Raw genomic sequence first — 13431 nt, forward strand, 5'->3', positions numbered from 1 at the left:
GACTGGAGGGCGATAAGCCGTATTACAGTTCAGTATTTATAGGGCTTCTGCACAAACCTTGTTGATCCCGAATTTAATTATTCGACTGCCTAAAAGCTCAAAATCGATTAATTGTACTTTAGAATGAATAAACTCACTTTTTCCAAAACAGGAACAGGAAACACAAACGCTGTTGTTCGGCAGTTGGCTTCTTAAATTCTGATTACTGCGCACTAAATGGGTACACTCACACTTCATGAGGTGATAACTTGATTTCAAAGATTCGATCCTTTATTACTCGTTTCATTTTATCTTTTGTGGTAAATTATTTTTTGCGCCATTTTTTCAGGGTGAATTCAGCACTTCAAGCTCCCTTATTGATGACGTCACGATGTCAGGAGACCACACCTATCCAAGAAAGGTTCCTTTTGCAATGAGCAAACCGTTAATTTTCATCAGCCCTCCCAAGGAAAACACAGTGTCGACTGCTAAAGAGGTAAAATAAATGTTACGAGTTAGACTTAGATAATTTTTTACCGTCTCAAGTTGGTCCCAAAATCAAACCAAATGCAATGGGTCTGAAACTATAGGTGGGATTTGGAAAGGGATGATTCAGCTGTGATAAGGGTCCTGAATCCCGACTGTCATTATGTTGTGTTCTTGGGAGAAGCACTTTACTATTTCCGCTGAGCCTTTAACCCTTTACATACCAACATAATTGTGCTTATTCTCCATGAAACATTCATCAGCTATGAAAGTCACTAGTAAGGGTTAAAAAGTTAATTCGTACTTGCAATTTGCCAAGAACAACTTAACAAAACACTAAAATTAAGTCAAGAAGAGTAACAGCGCCTTTTGAAACTTCATATTACAGTACCAAGAAAAACTAGGCAGCTATGCGAGATCAGTCTAAAAACCCTTTCAATCCCAAGATCTCATTGGTAATTCTCTTTACTGTCTGCCATACAATTCTTATGATGTTAGTTCTGAGAATTTGGTATTGAGTCAACTAATAATCCCCTATATTACTCTTTATTCTCAACACTTGTCTATTTGATATTGTATTGATTTGGTAAGGAGAAATTTTGTCTTGGTCACTCATGGGAGTTAAAGGGTTAAGCAGACTTTTTTTTTTTTATATTTTCGTAGGATTGGCCTCAGGATGAAGAAATTCAGAAAGAAGGCGATGAATCTGAATTTACCAAATTAAAATATACTCCGGCGATACTTCAGCAGGTACAAGCGTTTGAACAAGGAACTATCAACACAAGCGACGAAGAAGAAAATGATAAAAACAAACTAATGAGAAGCGAGCCCAAAAAGCTGAGACATATTTCACTCAGCGCTACTGCATCACAACAAATGAAAATTTCCGAAGAGCGACGACGGAGAGAGCATGAGATTCGACCTTTAGGTGGAGTGATCAAGGTGGGTCTTCCTGCTTCCTAATCAGAAGTGGATATGAAAGGGGTTACGGTGCTGATACAATCACATTGGCCACGCTTAAAAATCCTATACCTTTATGACTCATAAAGGTATAGAAGTTCTTAGGTTGCGATTAAATCGCAGCCTATCACTTCGCGGTGATGGGCATCGTAGACCAACAGCTTTTCATTAAGTCGGGTAGAACAAAACCACCTTCTCATGGAGTCATATGCATGTATACATGAGTGCGTAATCGACTTCAGTCACACTATAATATGATATAACTTTTATATTTTAATGTATAGCGTACTGAGGCATTGAAAGAAATTTTCTGGTTTGAAGTGTGCCATACATATGGTAAGATGTAAGTTCGGAAAATTACAATGAGGGGCAAAAGTCTTGGTGCTCTCTGCTACATTTTGAATTTTTTGTATAACCGTCGGTTATTTATCAACCTCTCTGCCTTATTTCAATGTTACCTGATGTAAACAGAATGGTTACTAATTTCCTACAACATTGCGAGGACTTTCAATGACGTATCGGAGATAAATTACAAGATTTCTGTTCATCATGTTGAGTGGAGGGTTGTTGGCCACCAAGTGAGGGAGGGGAGGGATGCCAACTTTTTTTGCCACTGAGTGTAGATCTGCAACGCATGATTACCTAGAATAAATATGTCTACTAATAACTGAAGTGTTGAAACGGCTTTAACGCTCCATCAATTAATCCGCATTTTTCCTGCGGAAACTGTACCGATACCAGGAAGTGGATTGAGTGGTGGGATTAATTTGAGCTTTTATGACATGTTAATAATGACAGCGTTTACCTTTTTTTTGCAGAGGTTTGCACTTCGCCCATCTGATACCGATAACAGTGCTACAGAATAATCTAACTGGTCTCGCTCCACGACTCGATAAGTGATAAACTCGTACTAAGTTTGACCAAAAGGAACAGTGTAGGAATTGAAAAATAACGCATAAAATGGCGGTATGAAAACAAGTGTGACAAAATAAACGAGGCGTACTCAGCTTTCTAACAGGATGGCACTTATAATTCTCCTATCCAGAGGCATGCTTTTTGAAAATTAAGCATATTTTTTTGGATTCTCTTATCAAATACTCTTTTTTTTATTGAACACAGCATAAAGGATATTTCAATTCCGGCCACAATTGAATTTATCGCTGCAATTTAAAAGAATCCAGTTATGAAAGTGAGCCCATTTTCTATTTCTGGATAGCAGGCAAACATTTGCTTCTCTAGAAAGCCCCTAACTTGCAAATTTGCTTTAATTTTGGTTGATGACCTGGCCGCACGAGTAAGGTGACTTTATGAGACATGCGCGAACCCACGGCCAGGTTACTAAAATGTTTTCAAAATGGCAGCGTTTTAGGAAAAATTTCAAGCATATTATTTGCACACAGTTTTTGAGGGTTATATGACTATTTGAAGTCTAAATTCGCGGTAAGTGGAAATTTTGTAAACATACTTTTTAATGGGACAGAAAAATAGTGTGGGTTTCATAAGTGTGCATCACAATTAAACCTAATATAAAACATTCAACATCACATCGAGAGTAACACCAGTCTTTAACTTTAATGATACGACCTACTCACATGACTACATTAGTATGATGAATATTTCCTCCGCTTACTATGATGATAGAGTTTTCTATTTGTAAGATTCTCATACAAAAGAGAAAAAAAAGCAAGCAAACACTAACTGTGTACAAACAACCATGTTCCTCGTTTTACATTGACGTAATTATTTTCCTTGATGTTATAATAGTGATAATAATAATGATAATAACTCTCTGAGGGGCTCTTCACGGCCAATACAATCTAATTTAAAACAAACATAGTGTGTCAATAAACATAGCGTTTAAAAATCCCAACTGACTAGAGACAGACTAGTTGACTATATACAATTGCAGCCACAGGGGGAGGGAGGGGGGAACTGAGAACAAATCCAGTGAGAAGCAGGGTGCAGGGCTTTAACTGGGACGACCAGATTACAAATCCCCCGCCCCAACTTATCGGCCACACTGCCTCCACATATACACTGGTAATGAGAACCAGCAGACAGCATACCGGCCGAGCTAAGAGCGGGAGCCTTTTTCTAAATCGATTTACGATGAAACAGAGACGCCAAATACAAATAAGCATAAAACCCCTGTTGGCTGGCATCCTTTTTACAAGCAATGTATTTCTTAATTAAAAAGAGTTTTTATAGCTGGTAAATAGGCCTAATATCTAAGAAACCTCTTTAGCCTTTCATAAAATCAATTATCATGTCTACAAAACTCATCGACCTTCATCCAAATTAACGAATATTTACATTTTATTATGGCCTTTGCCGAGGTTTTGTTGGTTTTAAACTCTTGAAGAACATACTGACAGATTCCTAGCATCAAACTGGCAACAGTGTAATGCACAGGACTGTACAAATTGGGATCGTGGGCTATTTCCGACACGCCCAAACCCTCCGTATGAAATGGTAGGTAAGTGCGAGGTCTTTGATGTGGACATGGTTTCCTATTCTATCCCAAAAGGAAAGATGTTGTTATAAGAAATATTTTGTCCTTAGCCTCATTTGAACGTTGAAAATCCGAAATGGTCTATCTATTATCAAATAACAGCGGAGATCCCGCACGCAGGGTATGCCTGTTTATTTCCTAAAGTTAATCTTAATTTAAGGTTTCAAATCCGTAGATGATTCATATTCCTAGATGAACATACAACAGTAAATTGTTGTTTACAGAAATTACAGTCGTTTCGCCCCTACGACTCTTTCAGGTCACTTCGCTAACATTTTAGGTTATGTCATAACGTCTGTTTTTAGTTTTGTTTTCTTCCAAGTGGCGACAAATGAAATGTTGTACCGTGAACATACAGTCGATGAGAAGTTGCTCAAGTTCTGCCGATGGAACCGATCCGACAATAAACGTATTACAATACGTTATTAGCAAGGCGCTGCCCTGAGGCGTTGGCGTAACGACTCGTAATGTAAGCAATCTCTGTGAGTAGAACGTGTGTATATTGTTAAAACTGAGCCATAATAATCTCATGGAGCTTTTTCCACTATGCTGTGGCAGAAATGTCATGAAATGCTTAGAAAGCGCACCGCCTACTTTCCTACTCTAACTGAAGCCTCCGATCGAGAAAGACACCCAAATAGGGGAGTACCAACTCACTCCCGCCCCCCCCTTTTCCCCCAACCGTTCTCTAAGAGATTAAGTTAGGATTCAGAAGATACTGGATTATCATATGAATTTAACACAACAATGCAATCCTCACTGCTAACAGGTGTGGTCTTGGTCTCCTCCTTCTGGATTTTCTCGGGGAGATTCTTAGCCCTGCTTCGTCTTTTTCGGTACATTTCAAATTTGACCTCGGGTGCGTGCTCTTTGATGTATTTCCAATTCTGACGGATAACCTGTCAAAATTTTATTCAGCTGCGGTGAAAAAACTATAATATTCTAATTTCCAAATAAGCCGGAAGATATTCTTGACAGTTTCAAGTTTTAGTGAGGAAGTTGTGCCTCTCTTAAGGTCTCACATAAACTCTCCGAAATGTTATAAGTTCAAAATGACAGCGTTTACTCTAATATCGCTCAGTTTGCTATTCTTACTTGGGACCTGCACTAAAAGTCCGCAAACAAACTGCATATAGAGAGTGGTCAACAAGCTCAGCTTCACGAATGTTTTATGCAATTTTGAGAGCAACTTCGACACGGGAAACCAACAGAAAAAGAAAGAAGGACAAAGATGGCTGGGAATGGAAAGGATTCACGTAGATTGACTATAAAGGACTCTCCGATTGAGGAAAAAACAAATTTAGCGAGCGATTTCGAGCTGGGAATTTATGAATGAACTTACCACAATAAGGAAGAGTATCATCACTGCACAAATGGTTATCGCTGCCACCACAATCAAGCTTATTGTCAATTTGCTCCTCTGGTTCTCTTTATCCATCTCACTACTCTCAGTAGCAGTATTTCGTTTTTCGTGTATTCGCTTGGCATCAGGGAACGTCTTTTCATACGTGTCACTTTTTGTAAACGTTGTAAGTGTGTCTTGCAATTCTTTTCCTGTCGCGTTGGTGGCTGATGAAACCAAAAGATAGTACTCCACCTTCGCTAAGGTCCATCCGTCATTTGCTTTAGCGAGCGAAACGACCTCAAAATCCACGACGTCGTCTTTGTCTTGGTAGAATTCGTTAAGAGCATCTTCTATTGCTGTTTTTATTCTTCTGTACTCAGAATTGTTGTAATCAGCAAAGGGATCCTTCCATTCTACACCAGGCAACAGGAGGCTCATGTTCTGTCGAAGGTTCACGATCGACGCTTTTTCCATGCAAATGTCGAGGGCGTTGTCAAGTTCATTTTCGACTCTTTCTTTTCCAAGATCAGACTCAAATTCAAATTCGCAAAACGTTCCAGGGTTTCTGTGAATCTTCAAGAATTTTTTCACTTTAAAATCAGTAACGCCTGTTACGTTTTCAAGATCCTTTTTCAACAGACTTCTCACAGCCAAAGCCATTTCTTTATACTGCATGGTTTTCTTGTCCAAAGTAGTTTCGTTCCAAGTGATGTTTGTTCCATTGCATTTTACCTCAATTGTAATGCTTTGTTTTTCTGCAGGTTAGTTAAAACGATCGAAAAAGCTGGATCTTAGTAAAATTATTATCTTGTGACTTATAAATATACAATGAACCCACTATTTATTACACAAAACTGGCGCGTTTTATATAATTAAAGATTACATCAACAGATAACACAAAGGCTTTAGATGAGGTACAAACGCAAGACCAAAAAATAAAAAATGATCTTCATTTCGTCAGGGTATATATATTTTTTCTTATGCCGTCCATTTTTGCCACAAATTTATGGACACGAGAAGATTCCAGATACAGACATGCTTTTAAAAAAAAACCCGTTTGGTTCATGGAATTCAAAATTTACATAACATAGTGTTTCAATATGTAACAGTCATAATAGAGTGAGAAAAGATTCAAAGAGTAGAATATTAATTTCCTAAAGTCAATCCTGTTTTCGACTGATGGTGAAACAAGTGATTCAATAACAAAGCCCTATTAATTATTAAGGCCCTTTTTCATTTCATTGACAAATTACCATAGGCCTAATTAAACACCTATTTGTGACTACGAAGAAAATAGTTAAAACAACTCACGCGATCGATTGAGTGAAAAAGTTTAATCTACTGGCGTCAGCCATAAAAACATGTCCTCAGGCAGTTTTTAAGTTTTTATTAAATTCGACAAGGGTAGCTCGAGGATACCTTCTTAAGTTACGATGTTAAGGTTGATTGATAGAAGTTTCGAAATACTCCTCGTTGTAGGAAACTAACGGCTAGCGACGAAAAATTTTAATTTTTCTCACTCGCAGAATTAGCATCACCCCGGCAACAACTATGTCATTTAAAGATCAAAATGGAACTGGTCCAAGAAATCGTGTTACCGCTAGATAACTTTTATTTTCGTTCCGTTTCTACTATGAACTAATTCAGAGTTGAAGAGAGCAAAGATGGCCTTCTATTCCCGCAGTCATGGCTGCAAGATAGACAAGGAAGGTTCCTATGTTTAATAAAATCCTCGTTAAGCCAAAGTTAGATCAAGATAATAATAATAATCGAGAGGTTGTTTTTGAAGTTTAACCAATGAATCCAATTCATTTGAATATCCCAATTATTACCCACCTAGCCAACCCTATTTTAATAACTGTTTGAAGACGTTGATGTCACTTTCAAGGATGGTTTTTTGTGTTATTTTTTTGTGTGAATTAGTTTAGATCCATGTAATCATCAAGTTTTAAATCCCTTAGACATATTACCAAGCGAAAGTTATTCGCCCAAGAGCTCATTTAACGGAGAGTTTAACGCGATGAATATACCGTACATAAAATAATAATAAAAATGCCTCTTCATCGAAACAGCCTGAAATTTACCGAGTTAATTCCAAGTTTTATCGAGGAACAGATATTTGAATTCAGCTACAAAATCGACCGTTGGTTTTCTTGGCAATAGCGGTTTTATAGTTAAATGGGAAAGCGAAAGTCTATCGAACGACGAATAGAACGTCAGAGTTATTGGAACGCCAGTACACCTTACCTGACATCCAAACTGTAGCTGCAAGCATGGTCATTATTACTGTGACATAGCTTACAATTTTCAGCGATGCTTCCTTGGAAGCCATCACGAGGTTTTTCCGATAAAGCAGTTAAGGCGACAACTTGACCTGGGGATACAAATTTTGTGGACCCTACTTCAACTTGTTGAAGCTGCATCTGGTTACGTTTTGACAGTCTGAAGATGTTTTCCCCTCGGGTTGCATAAAGTAGTTATTAACGATGCTAATAGATTTATGTGAAAGCTTTTGTTTTGAGACGTTTTCTCTTGTCGGGCCACGCAGATGTTTCATACCTTTATTTTTTTATTTAGTGTTTTCATCCTCCTTTCCTATCCAACATCTCACTCAGTTGGTTGAAAAAAGAGAAAGATATGGGTACCGGATGAACTCATTCGTAATCTCGCGTTACTCAAAGAAGATACTGTAATTAATTCTCTTAGAACTGTCTCGAAGAGTTTGTGAAGCATTGCAAAATTGTCTGTTTTTCAGCTGGAATTGGCTGATAATGTTTTCTCTGTGCTAATTATGAATGGCGCCCTTGTAACTAGTTTCAACAAAGGCTTTCGTTTATTTGTAATACTTGTATCTTTAACTTTTTTTCCCCTCAAACAAAAACATGACTGTTTATATTCATACTTTGCCTAAAAGCATCATCCCTTAGTTGGCAACTTTTTCGCCCAACTATCACACTTCGTCTCTAAGTTTTTACGGGCTCTTGCTTCATAATGTTTAATTTAAAAGTCTTTCGTATGTTTATAATACTTACTCCCCTAAGCTATTTCCTCCGCAAACCAAATTATGGCTTTTTATATTCAAACTTTGCCTAAAATCTTTCATTCCTACGGGCTATTGTTTCATAATGTATGATTTCATATAGTCTTTCGTATGTTTGTAATGCTTGTGCCCTTAAGCTTTCTGCTCCTCAAACCAACACATGTCTGTTTACATTACACGCGTGTAATTTATTCGAAATGCTCTCGCGGCTTCGGCGGTTTAAAATTCGTCGTCTTGGCAGGACCGTTATTCAGTTCGCTTTAATTCACTTGGAAACACAACTGCAGTATACAGTGCAGTTTATGTACCATTTCCATATCTAGGTTTTGTTTCGCTTTCGGCGCGGGCTTTTCTTCAATGTGACGTTGGTTTATACGTATATTTCTTTCAGTAGTTTAACCGCACGCTACGCTAAGGTATCGCTCTACCGCAAGGTATCTTTGTACTGCTTGTCAAGTCAATACAGATTAAACGCGTATTAAAATGTCATTCCTGGTGTCAGCATCGAATCCGCTATGTTGGCAGTTATAATTACCTTCGCCATTTAGTTCTTTCGGGCTGCACGATTTAATAGTCTTTACTATACTTGTGCCTTTAAGCTTTGAGTCTATACTTGTGCCTTTAAGCTTTTTGTACCCCAAACCAAACCGATGACTTTTTATATTCCCACTTTACTTGAAAGTGTTCATCACTTTGTTCAGCAATTTTCGCCCAGATAACTAATTTCGGCTTTTATTTCTCACGGGCTTTTGTTTCATAATATATAATTTTATATGCGTGAGCTACATATCGACAACCTTAGGGCTAGGTCTTAAAATTGCAACTTCTTCTAGCTAAAAAAAAAATTAACTAATCGCTCAAAACATTTTTAATGCTGGCAAAGATTTAGGAAAATGCATTTTTCTTACACAAAATCGTCTTCTTACTGTGTGACTTGGAATCAAAGGTTTCACATAAGAAATCATTCCATTTTACGGGAAAGGCCCGTGACTAATTTTAAGATGTCAGTGAATGTTTGATTGTCAAGTTTTAATCATCGTGGCCTGATAACAGTAATCATCCTAAAGGGCATCAGTTTGAGAGTCTATCTGTAAGTTGCAAGTTATTTAAAGGTGGAGAGTAAGCTCTACCTTACACTCAAGTTATGAGAGTTGGAGTCAATTGCAAATTCTGAAAGCATTTGACAAACTCTATCAGAAAATCTGTATAAACTTATTTTGGACTAAGAGCTGAAAAGGTTTCTACAACCCCATTCCTCTTTTCGTAGTCGGATATTACCAGAATGCAATCTTGGGGACATAAAATTCTTCGTAACTTGACATTGAACGGGGAGGGGGGAGCGGAAAAAATACCAATAGCAGACTTTTGTAACCCTTTTAACCAGGGTTGTTGTTTGCGTCTTGCGTGATGAAACGTCACTTTCAGGTGACGGTGAGGACGCGTTCTTATAACATGTCGATTTTCATCAGTACGCTTCAATTATAAATTATCGATTTGTTTCAGGTGTGACCCATTACAGAGTTTCTATGAGAGATTGAATAGCAAACAAAATTTTTTTACTGGAGTGGTTTGGACACTCTTCAAGATATAAATGACCTTCATTTATTTTTTAATATATGTACAATGTTCTATCAATTTAGTACAGTTTGTAAGATCACTTAATCAAAATAGTGTTCGTCATATAAGCGTCAGAGCTGAAAAACACGACCAAGCATGTCACGAAATTGCTTTTGATCGTAAATTAAAATGGCGGTGGTTTTGAAAACAGTCAACATGATGATATTCTCTGTCCACACAAGTTTTCATCACATCAGCAAATTTAGGCCGATTTCTACTGTGTAGACCTTCCCCTCTTCATTACAAATATCGACTTACCTGAAGCGCGATCTGGACAAACTGTATCTATGCAATGGAGATGCTAAAGTTTCTAACATGATCTCTATTTGTGCCCTAAGATGAAAATGTGTTGTTCTAACGATATTTCGTGCTCTCTCTCACAGGGATTTCTACAGCGAAAGTTTATCGTACATTTAAGCTAGATCGCAAAACTAAGCCACTTTTCAAACTTCATCGATTTTCCGCGTTAGCCTGGAAATGTTGGTGACACGTGTCGGCCTTTTTAAGCTCTGTCATCCCTAGCAAGGTTACTTGTTTTTCCTCAAATCATGTGCTAGTTTTTTTACCTCGTCGAAACACATTATGTAAAGGCTGATAATTATGCACATGCATATATCTCTCTTTAACTTTAAAGCTACTACAACTAACTTAGGCTTTGTGGACTTACGACTGCCTTTGACGTTGCAGACATGTATACAGATTCCATAAGAGAATGACTTTGCTCCACAAAAGTATAAATACATTTATTGTTACGGTTGAGAAGTGTACTCTCCAGTCCAAAGTTCTGTATAAGGTTGTTACAGTCAATTTCTGTGCAAACTGTAATTAGCTAAGCTGCAGTTTCTCCTGGAGATGGAATTGACACCTGTCTTCTCTTTTCCTGAGCAGTCTGGTTTCGATGGCAGAACTGAAAAAGATGTGATTCTTCAAGTAAGATTCTGCATTATTCTGAAGGTTAAAATGTGTCCTTCAAGGTGATTCAAAGCCTTTTTCTCATTTTAAACAGTAGATACTTTTGGGTCGATTCTATCCCATATGTTCATTATTTCCTTGAAGGTTGCACATCAAACAATTGTTCACTACGTTATCAACGAGTTTTGATAAAAAAAAAAGTATCATGTCAACAAGCAATGTTCCATTATGATATTTGAGATAAAGAATAAGAGTGAGAGCGAAAGAGGAATCACAGCAAAAAAAGCTAGCGTTCACCGAACGGAAAACGAAGATTGAATTCACGGAAAACGCGGCTTTTTATAAACTTTTACCCATGTTTTGCGTACGGAAAATCCAACGTTTTCCGTGCGTTTTCGCATCGGTAAATCCCAGTATTCGTTCCATTATAAGGTAGTTTTCCTTCGCGGTAAATGCAAGTAAACAAATCATCTTCCGACGTCAACCACTCGGCTAACTCACTGCAAACAGCTTGTTTTCCTTTTGTTCATTGGCATTTTCCCCGTATGCAACAACGTATTCACCGGAGTTAGCGGCTGGAAACACGCATTTTCCTGGAAGATTGATGTGTGTAAATGCAGGAAAAAGCAGTGATTTCCTGTGTTTGCCGTTCGTACAACGCATAGAAAATGTCATGTTTTCTTTTGTTCGGAACCATTTTTCGCACGGTTAACGAAATGTTCACAAGAGTTTTCCGGTCGAAAGCATGCATTTTCCAACATTTCTTCCCATTGGTGAATTCGAGCAAATTCGATGAAACGCATTTTCCGATTGCCCTACTTGTAAGATTCAAAATATCGATAGTTTGAATGCATTTGTGTTATGTGAACTTACCTTTTTAAAGACAAATGCTTTAATTATGATAAGCAACGAAAGAAAAGCCAGCGCTTTGAGCACTATCGACCAAATAGACAGAGAGTCACTTTTCTCTTCGTACGTATCGTCTCCACCCACTTGAAACTCATTTGTTTTCACGTTTGTGCCTGCCTGCGATCTTGGTGCAGAGGAAAACTGTTGGTTACCTGCGGTGGACTGTGTTCCCGATACTGAATTATCTGTGGAGGACTGCGCACCAGATTGCGAAGCCCCTGTCGAAGACTGTGCTAACGATGATGAAGCACCTGTGGTAGACCATTTGTTACCGTTGGAGGACTGTGTCGTTGATGTCGAAGCCCCTGATGTGGATTGTGCTTGGCCTAAGGTGAACTGTGTTTCCGATACTGATGATGTCGGCCAAGCTGCTATTAGCCTGGACTGACAGGGGTCCTGAAGTTCAGAAGGCGTCATCATTTCTCAGATTTTTTAAAATTTTCTTAATATCGGTATCCATGTTCTCCCTTCTCTTCTTTATACATTTCCTAAGCTGCTTACAAGAAACATTTTTTAACAATCAAGAGGTCCTTTAGTTCATGATCATTTCCATTATTATCATGATCTTCATGTGTGATTCAGGGGAGATATTGTGAGGAGAAATTAGATGCATGGCACTCTAAAGGTCAAAGGGTATATTGTAATTTAACTGTCATTCAGAGTCATTGTTATGACCCAAAATTCACTCCTTCAATCTATCAGTCTTTCACTCCTTCCTTTCATTCCTGTTAACTGTTTGTTAAGTCCGCTGACCAGCGCATGAGACATTCGTATAATTAGTTCCCGTGTGAAAGTCAATTGATGAGTGAGAACTGTCAAAATTAGCTGCTGAGAAATAACCCGTTGTTCAATGACAGACTTTAGCGCAATAAATTTTACTGGTGGATAGAAATAGGCTGAATTAAGACTGCGGCATATATTGCGCATATTAGACGCTTGCATAAATATTCGACTGGAGGGCGATAAGCCTTATTACAGTTCAGTATAAATAGGGCTTCTGCACAAACCTTGTTGATCCCGAATTTAATTATTCGACTGCCTAAAAGCTCAAAATCGATTAATTGTACTTTAGAATGAATAAACTCACTTTTTTCAAAAACAGGAACAGGAAACACAAACGCTGTTGTTCGGCAGTTGGCTTCTTAAATTCTGATTACGGCGCACTAAATGGGTACAGTCACACTTCATGAGGTGATAACTTGATTTCAAAGATTCGATCCTTTATTACTCGTTTCATTTTATCTTTTGTGGTAAATTATTTTTTGCGCCATTTTTTCAGGGTGAATTCAGCACTTCAAGCTCCCTTATTGATGACGTCACGATGTCAGGAGACCACACCTATCCAAGAAAGGTTCCTTTTGCAATGAGCAAACCGTTAATTTTCATCAGCCCTCCCAAGGAAAACACAGTGTCGACTGCTAAAGAGGTAAAATAAATGTTATAAGTTAGACTAAACTAATTTTTTACCGTCCCAAGTTGGTCCCACAATCAAACCAAATGCAATGGGTCTGAAACTATAGATTAAAATATCTGTTCTTAGGTGGGATGTGGAAAGGAATGATTCAGCTGTGATAAGGGTCCTGAATCCCGACTGTCATTATGTTGTGTTCTTGGGAGAAGCACTTTACTATTTCCGCTAAGCCTTTAACCCTTTACACACCAACATAATTG

At 38.0% G+C, this 13431-nt stretch overlaps 2 protein-coding genes across 2 annotated transcripts; both read right to left on the reverse strand.

The window, feature by feature from the left end:
* Nucleotides 1-2989: 2989 nt before the first annotated feature.
* Nucleotides 2990-7695, reverse strand: LOC131779007 (uncharacterized). The gene is made up of 3 exons (XM_059095521.2): nucleotides 7530-7695; nucleotides 5280-6037; nucleotides 2990-4836 (listed from the first exon to the last, which is right to left on the reverse strand). Exons 1-3 carry the CDS (start codon nucleotides 7612-7614, stop codon nucleotides 4639-4641), a joined length of 1041 nt encoding a protein of 346 aa, XP_058951504.2. The 5' UTR covers nucleotides 7615-7695; the 3' UTR covers nucleotides 2990-4638.
* A 3073-nt stretch (nucleotides 7696-10768) lies between these two features.
* Nucleotides 10769-12177, reverse strand: LOC136282973 (protein rtoA-like). The gene is made up of 2 exons (XM_066171139.1): nucleotides 11725-12177; nucleotides 10769-10846 (listed from the first exon to the last, which is right to left on the reverse strand). Exons 1-2 carry the CDS (start codon nucleotides 12175-12177, stop codon nucleotides 10769-10771), a joined length of 531 nt encoding a protein of 176 aa, XP_066027236.1.
* Nucleotides 12178-13431: the final 1254 nt, after the last annotated feature.

This window comes from Pocillopora verrucosa, chromosome 8 (genome assembly GCF_036669915.1).
Source record: "Pocillopora verrucosa isolate sample1 chromosome 8, ASM3666991v2, whole genome shotgun sequence".
NCBI lineage: Eukaryota > Metazoa > Cnidaria > Anthozoa > Scleractinia > Pocilloporidae > Pocillopora > Pocillopora verrucosa.